The sequence below is a fragment of the Pseudonaja textilis genome, chromosome 3 (genome assembly GCF_049901715.1).
Source record: "Pseudonaja textilis isolate UNSWEBS1 chromosome 3, rPseTex1.2, whole genome shotgun sequence".
Taxonomy (NCBI): domain Eukaryota; kingdom Metazoa; phylum Chordata; class Lepidosauria; order Squamata; family Elapidae; genus Pseudonaja; species Pseudonaja textilis.
In genome coordinates, this window is record NC_141992.1 from 95,309,766 (window position 1) to 95,327,675 (window position 17,910).

The window sequence follows — 17,910 nt, forward strand, 5'->3', positions numbered from 1 at the left end:
TATGCTAGAAATTCTATAATTGTTTCCTTAAAACAATTCAGATAAAAATACTTACCAGTCTAATAAAAATGCTTAAACTATAATACAATTTAGGTGAAGCTTTCATGTTAAGATCCAAGATGGAAACCAAGAAGTGTTTTATTAAAATCCCACTAATCACAGATCTACAAGTTGCTTGGTAAAAGCTTTAGCCGATCATAATTAGCTAAAATGAACTATTGTTGCATAATTTCATGGTAAACATTTTTATCAAGAGTTTTAGTGATTACAGGTAACATTAATTTCCTGCAGAGAATAACATTGAAACTCTGAATATGATACTGATTTTTGACTGCTAAAATATTCAAGTGGGACTCACTGTTTTCTTGGTTTTCAACCTGTTTTATCTATTTCATAGGACAGAGTTGGCATATTTATCCCCTACTGTATTTATGGTACATTCAACTGCAAATAAAATATACATAAAATTGTGTGTGTGTGTGTATACACACACACACACATACATTGTGTTGGAGAAAACCTAGGGCAAGCTGTGATTCGTTTGCACTCTGTTGTTAAAAGGCCTTTTTATCCTTGGTGAGGTGGCAAAGGATTTATATGCGGTGTAGCATGAATTATTTGTATTACACTTAAGGAAGTATATGACTTGGCACATCCTGTAAGCTTATATGTCAAAAGGATATTTATTTAGTATGGGCCTTAAGCAAATAGAATTTGTGAGTGTATTGAATTTGGCAAACAAGATCAAGGATTTAAACTTTTTTTTTTTACAGTGATGCTTGTCTTGATTCTATGGATCAGTTATTTCCTCGTTTTCCAATCTTGTAAGACTTTTTTTAGTTGTTGTTGTTTTTTTTTGACAATAATGTAGCAAAATTCTGTGCTAGAAATAGACTTTATTACTATATAAAGTTACTTGAAGAAGTGGTTTTCTACTTTTAAAAAGGGAACATTCATTAGGTCTTGCTTTATGTATCACACATTTCAACTGAAAATTCCATTTTTTTCCACTGACTTTGTAAAGAATTACATAATGCTCATTGTTACAAATTCTATTCCTTCAGTTTTGATATTGTTCACTTAGTGATAAGGAGAGAAGGATGTTTAGATTGATTTAAAAATACAATCCAGCTCATGACTTGCCCTAAACCCTCTTGCCTATACCCATAAAAATCTAGTGTGACACTTCTATACCAGATAACTTGTTGACGAATCTGAAATCCTGCATATTTTGTAAAATCCTTTTAAGGGACATCTAGTGCAACTTCTTATCTTGAGGCTACTGACATTTCAAAGAAATATAGAATCCTTACGTTATTGTCATTTATGTCTTTTCCATCAGCATTGCAAATAATAAGCAAATCAAGGTCAAAGAAATATAAGGATTATCTTTAGAGCTAGTAAAAGAGCAGAATCATCATCTTTATAAATGCGAGAATGTGGTCATCCAATATGCCACATAAGATTAAATGTGTTTTTTAAAAAGGTTATTGCTAAATTTACCATTCAACAAAGCAAATGGTGACATTAAAAGGTAACTTGCAGAATGCTTTTTCAGTATTTTGGAATAGCTAAAGGAATAAGTCATTTGATTTTATTTATATATGGACATACATACAGCAAAAATGGTACAAAAATGGTTTGTACATATACATATACCCAAAGATGAAAATCTATCTGCTAGCACTTTCTCTGAAGGCAAAGTTTGAATTTTGGTTTGGAAATGAATTTCTGCTATCTTATTATGGTGTATATTTTTATTAAGAACTAGTGGTATGTATCAAAATATTCTGAAACAAACTGAATTAGATACTTTCCCTAACCCTAACCCCTTTTAGGGACATTTGTGAGAATGTAACACACCATATTAAGCAGTGGCCCCCAACCTTTTTTGTGCCACAGCCCGGTACTGGCATCACAAAATGATCCGCGGCCCGGTACCGGCATCAGCACGCATGACAAGGCAAGGCGAGCTGAGCGACCGGCCAGCCAGCTGTCCCCCGCTTCTCCCCGCCACCTTCAACTCCTCCTTTGTACCTTTGTCGATGGGCTTTGCTTCGGGATGGCTTCGGGACGGTCGCTCGGCTCACCTTGCCTTGGGTGCTGAAAGAAGCCTCGGCCCTTAGTTTTGTTCGAAGCCCCCCCCCCTTCGATGAAACTAAGGCGTGAGGATTCCTTCAGGACCCAAACGCCACTTTCCAACCGGAAAAGCTCACCCAGAAGCACTTTCTCGTCAAACAAGGTGGCGGCGCCCAGCAAACCGGCGGCCCAGTAGGAAATGTTCCATGGACTGGTACCGGTCCGCGGCCCGGTGGTTGGGGACCCCTGATGTTAAGGACCTTGGCTTGAAAAAACCGCTGACCACTACTTGTCAATGTAATGATTTTCTTAAATACATTACTTTGAATGTAAATAGCTTCCTTATTCCAAAGGGATTATTCAATCTTATTTAAGTATTAAGTTAGATTCTATCTTTCCTAAGGATGGAGGCAGAAGGGGCAGTGTTCAAATTGCAAGGATGTCTTCCCAATTTTCTTTAAATGAAAACAACATAAGAAGAGACTTTCAGGTGTAACTAGTTCCAGATGGCAAAACCATTGTGAATATTTTATTTATATTCCTGAATTTCATTAATTATCTCTTTAAAACAAGCTGCTGACAAAAAAATTCTTATTCATGTGCATTAATGGTGTAATGAACCCTTAGTTTAGCAACTTGAGATGTGCTGAATAAGAAACTTTTCAAGGCAAATCTTGCAAGTACAAAAATTTTTGCTCCAAATATGTAACCATTTACTTTTTGTATCTTGAAAGTTGAAAAAAGAAATTTATAGTGTTGAAAGTTTTTTGAGGAGATTTTTCAGGACATTAGGCCTCTAGACTATTGTTTCAGCCAATTTGGCGTAAGCAAATAAGGGCTTGGGATGGTACATTTTTCAGGGTTTAATAAAAATTTCTGTGAAAAGCCAACTTGAGGGTAAAGAGCTGCTTATGTTTGTGATGCATCTTATTATGAGAAATAATTTCTGAGCCAAGAAATATTTTTCCAGACTGTATAGTGAGCAAATAAGGATCCAGCCCGGAACCATAAAGTAAACAAAAAATACTTTCTACAGTCCACCCCTCCCCTCTGCAGTGATGTTATAGTTTGAGCACTTGGCAACTGGCTTGCATTTATGACCAGTTGCAGCATTGCATGGTCACATAATCATGTTTGCCACTTTTGGGGCATTTTCCAGGAGAAACCACCCATTGGATATGCTGGATTTGCTTAACAACCATGGTGACTCCCTTTATGACTGTTATAAAAATTACCATTAAAAAAATTGAATCCAGTCAGATGGTGACTCAGCGTATGATCACATGACATACAGCTGCAATTCTGGGCTCATTGTAGTAGTAAGTTGAGGACTACCTGTATTGCAGTTCATGAAAAATATTGAGTCCAGTGTAAGAGATGTGTGTTCCATTTGGAGCTTTCTGCATTGTTTAATTTTGTAAAAGCATACTCCCATGAATATAGAAATAGCGTTCCTTTTTATTTTCTGCATTTGTAAGAGTAAACAGTGAAACTTGATCTAACTGCTATTGTACTAAGCATTTCAACTTCACTAGGTTATTATTCTGTTTTGTTTTTCATTTCCTTTTTTTTCCAACAGGAACATGCTTACCCAGCTGATGAGCTCATGCCTTTAACTTGCCGTGGAAGAATTCGGGGTCAAGAACCAAGTCGTGGAGATGTGGATGATGCCTTGGGAAAGTTAGTATTTTTGAATAATTATTTGAAGATTCACTATTTAGTTTTAACTGAAATTCTGTGGATCCATTATTACAAATCCAATAAAACTAAATCTAAATTCTGAATAAATAGCCATAAAAAGAACAGGAATATTTACCAAAATGAAGAGAAACAAAAATCATATCTGACTAATCACATCATAGATGAATATTATTAATTTCTTTAAAGTATTTTTATTTTGTGCATTATCTGGAGAATGTTGTAGCAGGTTACAGTGTTTTAATAACATAAAACAATTAAAGTAAGTAAAATAAATATTAATTTGAAATATTACCACAATTGGGACCGGAACTTCCCATACAGTTGTTAAATGATTCATGTCCATTTTTGCGGTCTTTTTTGCTGCACTTGAATAGCGAATTTCACTTCTTCCGTTGACTTTGCTATTACCATTGCAAACAGGTGTTGGTTGTCGTGGCAGATGGTGTTGAACTTTCTCCAGCTGACAAACTGCTGAAGTCATTCATGTTTTTTATGAATAGCTGAAGCTGCATATTTTTAATATAGTCTGTTTTAAGAAGTTTCAGTAGTTCATGAAAACATTGTGTGTCTTCAACAGTTCATCAACTTGAGGAAGGAGAACACTGTCCATCATTTTTAGTAATAGGCAGCCTGTTACAAGTTCTTATATGAACATTTAATAATAAATTATTGCATTTGATTAAATCCTATTTTTCATCTCTCCTCCTTTCTCACCTAGGTTTTCACTGACATTAATAGATACTTTGGACACTCTTGTGGTAGGTTTGATTTTTTTCTACCATGTATTAAATCTAAATTCTCATTTTACAATATTAAGCGGATTGTAATAATTGTCCTTAACCAAATACTTCATTTATTTAAATTATTATCTACCTTTAGAAGATGGATTAGTGATATAAGGTGGCATGCACAGTGCTCCCCCTCCCATTTTTCTCAGAGCAACTACCCAGTGGAGTGCATAGAGAGATCGAGATTAATCCAAAGTCATCCATCAGCTTTTGAGAGTGAACTAACATCTGGATCTCCCTGCTCCTAGACCAGCACTTATATCCTAAATGGATTGAGAATGTAATAAGTTTTCAGATTTCTTCAGTATGTATTGCTCAACTATACCTTTCTCCAGTGTGGTGGAGATAGCATCCAGGATTGGGTTGTCAGTTGCTGCTAGCTGATTGGACTGAATCTGTCAGATCTGTGAGGACATTCCCCTGTTACCCAGGGTCCCCAGAAATTGGCTCAGTCAAGCAGCTAGGACAACGTGTTTCTCAGTGCTCTTCAAATTTGACTTTAAATAGGTTAAAATTAGACAAATCCAATTCTGAATGATATTGAAGTGACACCCGGCTCCTGGTCTACCAAGTGAGTGGCTGTCAAAAGAGCGATCGTTCGGGGCTTTGGCCCGGAGCGACGGGGACAGATCGGCTGAGGGAAAATCTCCTTCAAGTAAGAGGGCTGACAGCGCAGTGTGTCTGAGGAGACCTCCACACCCTTAATGCACTGGCTTGGGAGGGCTAGCGCAAGACAGGATAAATTAAGCAAACCTGACAACCTACATTCAGAGTTTGCCTTTGTAATAGGATTTTTAGCTTGTTCTGACCAAAGATGACAGAATCTGATATTCTTTATTTTTTATTTAAAATGAAACTTCAAGTTTCTCCTTAACAAAGCTTCTTGAGAGATAATCAGCCCGTTTACTCTTGTTTTGCAGGTGTTAAATAAAACCAAAGAGTTTGAAGATGCTGTTAAAAAAGTAATTAGAGATGTTAATTTAGACAACGACATAGTGGTATCAGTGTTTGAAACAAACATAAGAGTGCTTGGGTAAGTTTTATACTGGGGGAAAAAAGGGGATCAGATTTGTAAATTTGCCAATGATAACCTTTATACATGTTGTGATCTGAAATTAAGTACTTATTTCTTAAATTTTTAAGCGTAATAGAATTCATAGTTTGCAAACCTATTCTTGTTTGTAAAGTGCATTTTCTGCATTACTGTCAAAAGGGTTTACACATCTTCATTTGTATACACTTTTTAGAAATAAGTAGTATTTAAACGTTCTACAAACTATTTTCAGTTTTTCAACATTTATCCGATGCTTAAGGCTAGTATAACAGTAATGATTAAACCTTAGAGATTGGAAGCAGTTTGGAGAATGACATCCTCTTCTCCTCTGCTTTTCCAGTCTTTGGTTCTCTTCTAGATCAGCATATACATGAAGTTAATAAACTTCCTGATTTCTCCCTTTCATTTTATCTAGAGGTCTTTTAGGTGGGCACTCAGTAGCAATCATGCTGAAAGAGAAAGGTGAAGTCATGCAGTGGTACAATGAAGAACTTCTGCACATGGCAAAACAGTTAGGCTACAAACTGTTGCCAGCTTTTAATACCACAAGTGGTCTCCCATATCCAAGAGTAAGTAATCTGTGAGCTAAGACTAATGTATGCTACATATTATTTGTTCTTCTAGTATAATAGAATTATATGTTGAGTCAGAGAGAGAGTTATTAGTGATATTGATGAAAACATCTGGTTTTTATAACTCTTAGAATCTTAACTCTTCAGCTAATAGCATGGTTTATGAAGATATATGTTTATATTTACTACATTTTGAAATGCAATGGACTTAAGCCATATGATTTGATTATGAAAATGAGGACTGTTCTCTCTATAGCAGGTGATATACTCAGATACCAGAGACTTTAGTATTGACATCTAAACCCATATACTAAGTTAGTTTGTATAGTTTGCCACACTCAAATGTTGCTGAGCACTATTTCTGCTTCTAACTCTGCAGCAGTTTACTTAATTATTCCAGTTTTTCTGCGGTATAGTACAAACTTAATGCTTACTGTGTCTTGTTTGAAAAAACAAATCTATTTTATTTTTATAATTTTTTAAGAAATAGCATTATCACAATAAGAGAATTTAGCATTTCTTTTTCTTCTAGATTAATTTAAAATTTGGTTTAAGAAGTCCAGAAGCCCGGACAGGAACAGAGACGGAAACTTGTACAGCCTGTGCAGGAACACTCATTTTAGAATTTGCTGCTCTGAGTCGTTTCACTGGGGCATCAATATTTGAGGTTTGCTTAATGATAAGTGATGAATTATTTTTCTGCAACTGCTAACTTTTGATTTTTTTAATTGTATCATTAATTGATAGTATAAATTTCAGCTATGTTCTGTTGCTGAACTGGTCACTGTATCTCTCATACCAGAGATTGTGTTTCTATTTATATTATGAGGTACTGCTTAAAATAGCCATCAGCGTTCTGTCCCAGGGACTGAAGTCTGTGCTGTGTTTGGGAGAGAGAGAGAGAGAGACCCTTTATGTCATAATGCTGCAATCTTTTATCTTTATTTTTAAAATTGAGTTTATTGTATTTTCTTTGATTGTTGTGAGTCACTCAGAGATGTTGAGAAATGGGCAGTATAATGGTTTAATAAATAAAAATCATTACAATATGTGAACATAAAATACCACAAAATTTAAAAGAGTAAGTTAGAACAACATGAACATACATATGATATTCCCTCAATAAATTAAGTAGTTCATTAGGAATTTTATTTGTGTCTGGTGCCTTACCAATTGGACACTATTATAACTACAGTATTGGCCATGCCTATTCTAGAACTCCTTAGAATATCTTATGTACAAGGAAAGCATGCTGATTTTGTCTTTATATGTTATACAATTTCTGGATTGTATGTCCTTTAACACAAATCTTTTTGGGACAAGTACTTGCTTTAATTATGCTGAAAGACTTGCTTATTTGACATCAATAATTTATGGTCTGTTACACAATCTACACAGAAAGATTTTGGCTGACCAGACAGCATCTCAAATTCAATTTTGTATAACAGTCAATTTGATTTTGAAGCTGCATTTTTAGTGACATCTAGAATGAAGTCTGCATTTATATTTGGGATTGTCAGTAAACAAATAATTTATTTTCTTAAAACTCTGTTAAATTAGTTTCTGCATCATTCCATGTTCTCAGTCCAATTCTTCCTATAATTCCAGATACTTCGATTTTTACAGTATCTACATTTTAGTTGTCATCTTTTCTTGAAGTTATATCACAATTATTGAATACATAAACCTGCAGTTTCAGTTTTAATGGGTAACATTTCCCTTTACCAATCCATTAATCTGCATTATTATTCAAAGTAGTTTTTAGAAACTTTTTACAGATAGAAGTGGAGCCAGCAGTTAATCTTTAATTACAAAGTTACAGAAGCTGTGTCCTTTTGAAACTTGCCATGCTATTTGAGGCTGTTGGAAATTGAATTTTTGTATATGTTGTCCTAAATTACCAAACATCTATGACTTGAAGCAAAGAATAGGGTGGGGTTTTTAAATGAATGGGCTATTTTTGTTTATTAAAAATAATAATTTTATTGTTATCACATTATTCTTCTAGAACTCAATTTCCAACAGCCTCAAATAGCATGGCAAGTTTCAAAAGGACACAGCTTCTGTAACTTTGTAATTAAAGATTAACTGCTGGCTCCACTTCTAACTGTAAAGTTTCTAAAAACTACTTTGAATAATAATGCAGATTAATGGATTGGTAAAGGTATTGGTACATAATATTGTTTCCTGACTTATTTTATTGTGTCTAATAAAAAGAAAAAAAAAGAAAATGATGACAAATGTTTGATTTGAGGGATTTATTTTGACAGACTGTGGACTTGGATTTAATATACAATGTTTATTGGATCTGAATTCTTTTGTTTGAATGTCAGGCAATGAGGCTTTGCCCCAAATGCTGGTTCAAGTCTGACTCAGTCTGAACAGTATTTGTTGCGTCTCCTCAAAATAGGTATTATTAGTGAGGAAAGTTTTTTGATATTGGTGTGTCAATATATAATGAGGACCCAGATTGTTGGGGGCAATATGCTGACTCTGTAAACCGCTTAGAGAGGGCTGTAAAGCACTATAAAGCGGTATATAAGTGCTATTGCTATCTTTGGGGGTCTGAAGAATACCATTTGTTATTTAATAGGCATCTAGCTTTAATAGAAATTTCTTTCTTTTTTTTTAGTTCATTAAGTGGAGGTTTACTACAAAATGGTATTAATTCTACTTCTCTCCCCAAAAGATATATATGGGAATATATCTCATCTTCAAAACAGCTCCCCAAATTTGACAAGCTTATTCAAAAGTCATCCTTGTTGCCTATTGTCTTAATTCAGAAGTTCACATTTGCCATCTGTGGTATGAGTCCTACGTAGAGTTATCCTTCCAATATTGTATGACAATTCTTAAGGAATATTCCCCATGTATAATTATTGATCTTACATTTTAAACGGCTGGGGCTTACAGCCAAACAGGTAATTTGCATTCTTAGCAACTCTAATCAATCTAAAGTTATATTAACGATCCCTCTGTATCCAAACTGCAGCAATAAAATGACAAGTCCAAACTATATGACTTATTTTCAATTTTTCTGATGCATCTTTGGGAACACTGCATTTGCATCCAACCTTTTTAAAGCCTTCTCTGAGATATCCAGTACATACAAAACAGAATTTATTGTTGTACCAACTTTATTGCTTGCATCAATTTTCTGACTACTTCATTACATGTAAAGCTGTATTTAATTATAAAATGTTAATTTTATTTTTTTATAGGAATATGCCCGGAAGGCACTTGATTTCCTTTGGGAGAAAAGGCAACGTAGCAGCAATTTAGTAGGAGTTACTATTAACATTCATACGGGCGACTGGGTCCGTAAAGGTATGTAGCTATGTTCCCTCTTAATTACAGATAAGAATGATATTAGAAGTTAGAGGTGTTTTATGACTTAAACTGTATGTCAGTGTCTTACTTTGGACTAAAAAAATATATTGCATTATGCTTACTTTCATCCCATGGTCCTTTTTATCTGTTTCTTGGTTGCACTTAATTATATTATAGTAATAGGAAACTTTATGGAACTGAAAACTAGTAATGAAATTAATTGTATTAACATTTTTATCTTATTCTAGATAGTGGAGTTGGAGCAGGAATAGATTCGTATTATGAGTATTTATTAAAGGCCTATGTCTTGCTTGGAGATGACAGTTTTTTAGAAAGATTTAATACGGTAGGTACAGATGGAATTTCTCTCCTTGAACTATAGAACTCTGTACTATGTTTGTGATGTATTACTGTACGTTAGATATTGTGGATCTGTTCTTCTAAAATTAGTGTATTATACTGTCAGAAATAATTACGGTTCTTCCACTTCAGCACAAGTTGTTTTATTCCACTGTTCTATTTAGCATAAAATTCATGTACTTCCAAATATTGGTATAGCTGTAATAAATATACAACTCATTTTAAAGTTGCCTATTAGTGAGGCATCACCCATGTTTAGAATTCTTAGGTGTTGGAAATAAAATGGGCAATAAATAAGTGGATCAAAATATTTGCTAATGTTTATATGTTGTTGGATTTAGAGGTCTTTCTGTCGTGTTGACAAAAAAATGGACAGCTAAACTGTTCAGTACAACTCATCTTGAATGTAGCATATTGTATCCCGAAGCAAGTTTATTCCAATGCTATGTATCCAAGGCTAGAGCTTTATTGAGATTTAAAGTACAGTTGAGGAAAATACAGATAGTCCTTGACCTACAAGCACATTTTCCATTGCTAAGTAAGATGGTTGTTAAGCGAACCATGCCAGATTTTACAACCACACAATTATTAATCTTGTTTCCCCGACCAACTTCACTTCTTGGAAGCTGTCTGGGAAGGTCACAAATGATGATCACCTGACCCTGGGATGCTGCAACTGTGATAAATAGATGCCAGTTGCCAAGCACCAAATCTTGATTACGCGACCATGGAATTGCTGTGACTGGTTGTAGGTCATTTTTTTAGTGCCATTATAAATTGAAATGGTTGCTAAATGAGTGGTTATAAGTCGAAGACTACCTGTGAATATGGGAAAGAAAAGCTGATCCTGGGAACAGAAGGTAGTCCTTTAATTGCATTTTCTGCTTGTGTATGGAACATAGATTAATTGAATACTTCCTTTTAATCAGGACAATAAAAATTATGTAAATCGTATTTCTAACTATTATTTATGTTTTAAGTAAAATAGTTGAGTGTGGCTGATTTCATTTTTAAATAAAAGCTGTAGATGGCTGATATTTGGCTTACAGCCTCTAAACCTAAGCATAATTTTTTAGTGTGCTTATCTGCTTTAGGTCAACTTTGGCAAACAGGTTCAGTATTCCAAATGAATAAATACATCAAACTTTGATATTTTCTAGCATTATGATGCCATAATGAGATACATCAGCCAGCCACCTCTCTTGCTTGATGTGCACATACACAAGCCAATGCTCAATGCTCGCACGTGGATGGACTCGCTACTAGCATTTTTTCCTGGTTTGCAAGTAAGTTGCACGTGCAAAACATTGTCATCCAATGATACTGAATTTCTAAGCTACTTGATTTCAAAGCATCTCTAGATGGTAGAATTGCAACAATATTTAAAAACAACCAACATTCAAGAGACAACATAGTTTCTAACCACATCTCCCTCAATTAATATTAGTCCTCAATATAATTAATTTTCACAAGGTTCTTTATGCGCAGGGTCATCTTTCTCCTTAAATTTAAATTTTGTTAGTCATTAAGAATGTGTGCAAAATTATTAGATGCTCCACATTTATCTTGTATTTGTTAACACTGTATTTCTTAAGCAATTTCAACTGATGCACTTCAGCATCCTTTAATAATATGTATTTATTATAAACAATAATTTTATAGGCAGGGTATTTTGTACTTTGATTGCCACAAAGGATGTGCAAATTCGAAATGTTCCATTTTGACTTTTTCAAATCTGAACTTCCAAAATGTTCAAAACAGCCTATATTAAATACAAGAAAACTCTGGCAAACCCAGAACAATATTTCAAACTTGCTACAGACTAATCTGAATTTTAAATGGTTCAAATTTGATACTTTCTGTGTATCACTAACCACTACATTCTCAAAGCAAATGTATGTTTTTAGTTCGAGGACCTAAATAATGTTGTCAAGTCCATTGATTTTAATGAACAACTTACATTTTAAAAATAAATGTAAAATTGTTTCTATTAGATTATCACTAACTTGCAGTCTTACTGTAATGCCCTGTGCTATGCATTGCAAAAGAATACTCTTTTATTTAAATATAATGTGATGTACCTTTTTTGCTTGAATTCTAGGTACTGAAAGGTGATATTCGACCTGCTATAGAAACTCATGAAATGCTATATCAGGTCATAAAAAAGCATAATTTCCTTCCTGAGGTAAAGTAATGACTATGTCTTATGAATTCAATATTTAGGCAGTGTAAATATGAAGTATACATTTCAGGTTTGGGGGGGAAATATTTTCAGACTTGGTGAATTTAGCTTAATAGTAAGTCCATGAGAATTAGGAATATTTAACTTTATTCACCTAGTACTTTTAGTCAGCTTTTACTTTTTGAGATTTTGCATTAATAACATTATCCTTTCTCAAAGGGCCAATTATATACTGACTGTTCTAAATGAAAAGAAACTTCTAATTTTGACTACATAACTAAACCCTTAAAATACGCATGAATGTATGTGAAAATAAATTATATTTATACATATATAATATTTAACATGGTATTTTGGTATTTTGGTTGCTTTGTTTATTTCTATAAATTTATTCTTTTCATTTTTACCACTTTGCCTTATTTTGAAGTGGATAATAAAATATTTGGATGGCCTCCCATAAAAAGACCCATTCAAGTAATGTAATAATCATGAATTAGAATTTTTAGAATTAGAATTCTTTATTGGCCAAGTGTGATTGGACACACAAGGAATTTGTCTTGGTGCAAATGCTGTCAGTATACATGATAAAAGTATGAAAACAGTAAGCTCATTCAATGATCAAAATCAGTGTTATTCTTACTGTTTGTGGATTGCTGTGTGTTTATTACATTTAAATTGGAAGAGGTTTTTGAATGAAAATGAAAATGTGAGCTTGTTACTCTTTTCATAAATAAAATTGTCTATTCTGAATTTGCTGTTTATGCTGCAAATGTGTTTTAAGCCTCTTTTAATGTGTTGTGTCAAAAATGTCTCTGCATTCTGTTTCATTCATTTGTGGGTTGGTCCAGTAGAAGCAGAGTTAAGACAGGGATCATATCATCATTGTAGCATATGCATGACTTGATGACATCTGTTGGTCAATTTTTAAAAAGATATTTAGCGGTCAGAGTTTTAAAAGATAAGCTAAGTTTGAGAAGATTTCTGTTTCTTTGCAGGACAATATGGAAATTTGGACCATTTTAATCTTTTAATTAAATTTCTCCAGGAATCCCAGTATGCTATACTGTAAGTTATTCCTCAAGAAAGAATAATTCAATATTTTTACCTTTCCTCTTGTCGTGTTCAGGCATTCACAACAGACTTCCGGGTTCATTGGGCTCAGCATCCTTTACGGCCAGAATTTGCAGAAAGCACATATTTCTTGTATAAAGTAAGTTCTTCAAATTCAAGCTACGTTACATTCTAGAAAATAGCAAGAAACGCATTAAAATTGAAATGAAATATATGGAATATCTTCTCTTTGCAAAACTCATTTTGCCTCCTGTTATCTAGGAGAGCTAGATATGCTTTGTTGTTCAAGTCTGACTGATGAAAAATATTTCTGTGAAATTTGTTATGCTGAGAGATGGCAATAGCTAGATGGTTCAGAGGGGAAAAACAGCTTGATGATTATGAGGTGTGTAAGCTAAATGTAACTGCTGCACTGGAAAAGAAAACCTTTCTCAATTTTAACATGCTAGGACAGCAGGAGGAGTGGTTATCTTTATTTCAGCATAACTTAGGCACTGGGGGTGACTTTTTGGTGGAAGTTCTGGATTTTTGGAATCTTTAATTTTAGCCTACATAAAGTGGCACATGATTTGAGTCTGAGAAAGTTGGGACATTTGTGACCAGCCTGCTATTAAAATAAAGTTTAAATAGATTTGATTTGACTGACTCAATAAAATAATTCTGGGGTGTATTTTGAGTTTTTCTTGTAAGACTAAAACTATATTTTAAAGCAAACTGGAATTAAGACAATTAGCATGCGCTTCTATTGAGATATTGTGATATTTCCACAAGAAAAATACTTGAGAATTTTTTTAAAAGTTACAGAAGCAGCCTCTAACTATGATCTTTAACAGGCTTAAAAGTCCTAATATGTTTTAGACATTTATGACTTCAGATCAAAATCTTAAAATGCATCAGAGACCAAATATCAGAGTAATATAGTTTGGGTTTTAATCAATGCAATATATTATTCCAAATTATTTCCCTGAAAATAGGCTACTGGAGATCCCTATTATCTAGAAGTAGGGAAAACTCTAATCGAAAATTTAAATAAATATGCACGAGTACCTTGTGGATTTGCTGCTATGAAGGATGTTCGCACTGGAAGCCATGAAGACAGGTAACTGAATTTTTCAAACATCTTGAAACAAAAGTGTGTAAAATTCAATTTAAAAATGTTGATGCTCATTTGCCTGTCGAAAAACATTGGGAAAAATAGGATTTGATGCTAGTAGGATTTTTTTCATTTTAAGGTTACTATTTTATTATTTAAGCTTCTGTAAAATAATATTCAATTATTATCTTAGGAAAATATAGAGAAACCTCCAAGATAGCTAATGAAAATTTTAAAATAAACATAATTAAGACTTTATAATAGAAACTGGAAAAATAACTGCATAGCTAGAGTGTATAACACCAAGAGAGGAGATGCATGTGCAGTTCTGTAAACATTTTTGCAGAGTGGACTTTTTTTTTTTTGCACTACATACTTTGTTTAAATATTCCATTGCTCAATTAAATATATTCGTATGTACAATTTTGAAATTGTGGCTAACACAGTCTAGTTGAAAGTTGGGATTAGTAATTGTTCTTTAGCTAGTTCATTAAAGAAAGATTTAGAACTGTTAGAACTGTAGGAAAATAAAAACATCAAAAAGAAGTAATATATATGCAAATGCATGTTCTCTTTTTTCTTTTTGTAGGATGGATTCTTTCTTCCTAGCTGAAATGTTCAAATATTTATACCTGCTGTTCGCTGATAAAGAAGACCTAACTTTTGATATTGAAGACTATGTTTTTACTACAGAGGCTCATTTGCTGCCTCTTTGGCTATCTACTGCAAACCAAACAGCCCTGGTAAAAAATATTGTGAGTTCTGCATTGTAAATCTTTCGGTCTAATGAAATTAAGCATTTCCTGTTCAGTATTCGTTCTGTTCTTACAATGTGCAGAGAATATGCAGAATATGATTATGAAATTTGGACATAAAATCTTGATCCGTTGGAAGAAGAGTCTGCCTCTGTCCACATATCATTTTTATGCATTTGTACGGTCTATTTCCTAAAATAATATGATAGTTTATAGCAGTGGTGGGATTCAAAAAATGTTACTACCAGTTTTGTGAGTGTGGCTTGGTGGGCATGACAGGGGAAGGATACTGCTAAACCTCCAGTCAGAGGTGGTATTTTCCAGTTCTCTGAACTACTCAAAATTTCCACAACTGGTTCTCCAGAATTGGTCAGAACCTGCTGAATACCACCTCAGGTTTATAGGCATTAAAAAGTAGCTCTAAATTTAGCGGAGTGTGTATGCCTTTTTTCCTACAGACTACAGAATACATGGAGCTGGATGATAGTAATTTTGATTGGACTTGTCCCAACACCCAAATCCTGTTTCCCAATGATCCAATGTATGCTCAGAGTATAAGGGAACCCCTGAAAAATGTGGTGGACAAGAGCTGCCCTAGGAGTATATCAAGAATGTAAGAGTTGTTTTAATTTTCCATTGGGGTTTTAAAGGAAGATAAATAGAAAAATGATTGTGTTAATCCACATGTTTGTTTTGCTAAATTAAGTCCTATTAATGTTTAATTACTAATTTTTGCTAGGCTAACAAATTGTATAAATGCAATTATATAAATATAATTATCTTGTAGAGGTTGCTTCCCTAAGATCTAATTTTCACAAGCAGAATTTTTATTGCCAAATCCCTATAATTTTTTTTTCAGTACATAACCCTTTGAAATATATGCACAAATTAATTACTCAACAGAGTAAGAAGTGGGAAGAAACCAGAAAATAAAAAGGGCAAAAAAGAAACAATCTTGGAACAATTTACAATGGTTGTGCATGTTGGTTCTCCTTCCCTGCCTGCTGATGCTGCTGTTATCTTAGGAAAGTAGACAAGAAAATGACTTCGTACATCTCCTGTGCAGTTGGGCTTCCGATAGTTTGCTGGCCATTTGCCATGTGATTAGCAAGTGTGCTCTGGTCTTCCTTGGCATGTCTTTTCCAATGTATTTGCAGTGGCTTAAGGATAGAATTTTAGAGCCCATGCATATGGACATTAGTAGGCACGTCACTCCCCCTTCAGGATTAGGAAAAGCTTCCCTTCCATGCCTTTAGGGAAGGAGCAATCACCATAACAAGGAATGGTGGGACAAAACAGGCGAAAAAAAGAGTATTTAAAAGCTTGTTTATATAATAGCATAAAAGTCAGTAATGAGAGAAAATGAGATTTTACAGCTGCCTGGAAGACGCTGACAATTTCTCACGTACTTTTTTAACCTATCAGCTTCTGCAAAGCGGTGGTGTTTTTGGTTTTTTTTTGGGGGGGGGGGAAATTGGGTGCTTTTAAGTTAAGATTGACACAGTCTTGTAAACATTTTTGGTAGTTATTTTCTTGCCTTCTTTCTAGTTGGAGACATGACTGACCCAAAATCACCCACTCAGGAAACTTTTAATTAGCTTACTACTCAGACACTCATTAATGGAAAACCATGATACTTTCAAGGCATGCATGCCTGCTTTATTTTGGGACCCAATCTGTCCGTATCTTAAAATGTTGATTAGCGCTTGCTTTGCTTGCCTTTTTTTCAGGGACGAGGGTTTAGGCACTGGACCAAAGCCTCCGCTGAGAGCCAGGGATTTCATGGCCAGTAATCCTGAACATTTAGAGATACTGAAAAAGATGGGAGTCAGCTTGATTCATCTCAAAGATGGACGAGTACAATTGGTGCAGCATGCTATCCAAGTAAGATCTCACTTTGCCTTAATCTTTTCATTTATGTATCATAATTCTTATAAAATACTTTTTGAAATGCTTGCTCTAACTTCTGTGAACTATTTGGGCAATACATATTTCTTCATGCTGTTTATCCTACAGATAATAGATATATTATAATCTACTTATTCATGCTTGGGTATCATGGTGCTGATAGTTTCATGAGAGACAAGTTGAAATCGTAGGAAAATTAAAGTTAATTATATGTATGTATGTATGCATGTATGTGTATGTATGTATGTATGTATGTATGTATGTAATATATGTATATGTATATATTTGAGACTAGTACCTGAATCATCTTTATGATGGCAGCAATGACTTCGTAATTCCTTCATAAAGAATAATTGTTCTAAAACTCTTTCAACCAACTATTAGGCCAGCTCACTCAGTTATAAAGATCTCTCTCCAAATATCTCTTGGTTATTTTGGATTTAGTAGAAGGCTCTGGAAAATGCTAATTAAAATATTAACTTTTTTTTTACTAATATTAGGCAGCAAGTTCATTAGATGCTGAAGATGGCTTACGGTTCATGCAAGAAATGATTGAGTTATCCAGCCAACAACAAAAAGAGCAGCAGCTACCTCCACGTGCAGTTCAAATTATTTCTCATCCATTCTTCGGCCGGGTAGTTTTGACAGCAGGACCTGCACAGTTTGGAATGGATTTGTCTAAGCACCAATCTGGGGTATGTGTTGTCTTTTACTTAACTTACATCTTATATTTTGTGGTATGTGTAAATGCAGAATCTGAAATTATTGACATGTATTCAGAATATCTTAGAATTTGCTACGAAGTGTTTTATTTAAAAGAGAAACTTATTAACTTGCATAAAAGGAGCCCATAAGATATTTCCATTTTTTAGTAGCTAGCGAATAATCAGTTAATGTAAAAGGGGCATTTTATTTATTTATTTGATTTGGAGATCACCTGATTTCAAAAAGGCTCTGAGAAGCTTACAATTCACACAAAAAAACCCTAAACAATAAAAAGTACCACCAGGGAAGTCG

At 34.0% G+C, this 17,910-nt stretch overlaps 1 protein-coding gene across 2 annotated transcripts in view; it reads left to right on the top strand.

Moving 5' to 3' along the window:
• Nucleotides 1-17,910, top strand: part of EDEM3 (ER degradation enhancing alpha-mannosidase like protein 3) — a 35,381-nt gene that overhangs the window by 3,663 nt on the left and 13,808 nt on the right. For both annotated transcript variants that reach the window (XM_087930431.1, XM_026703258.2), the window contains exons 3-17: nt 3,659-3,759; nt 4,499-4,538; nt 5,489-5,601; nt 6,038-6,191; nt 6,727-6,861; nt 9,416-9,521; nt 9,773-9,870; nt 11,045-11,170; nt 11,986-12,069; nt 13,193-13,276; nt 14,112-14,236; nt 14,820-14,985; nt 15,444-15,598; nt 16,716-16,869; nt 17,394-17,588. In XM_087930431.1, the coding sequence (XP_087786557.1) occupies nt 3,659-3,759; nt 4,499-4,538; nt 5,489-5,601; nt 6,038-6,191; nt 6,727-6,861; nt 9,416-9,521; nt 9,773-9,870; nt 11,045-11,170; nt 11,986-12,069; nt 13,193-13,276; nt 14,112-14,236; nt 14,820-14,985; nt 15,444-15,598; nt 16,716-16,869; nt 17,394-17,588 (1,836 nt within the window). The remainder of the gene's footprint in view (nt 1-3,658; nt 3,760-4,498; nt 4,539-5,488; nt 5,602-6,037; nt 6,192-6,726; nt 6,862-9,415; nt 9,522-9,772; nt 9,871-11,044; nt 11,171-11,985; nt 12,070-13,192; nt 13,277-14,111; nt 14,237-14,819; nt 14,986-15,443; nt 15,599-16,715; nt 16,870-17,393; nt 17,589-17,910) is intronic.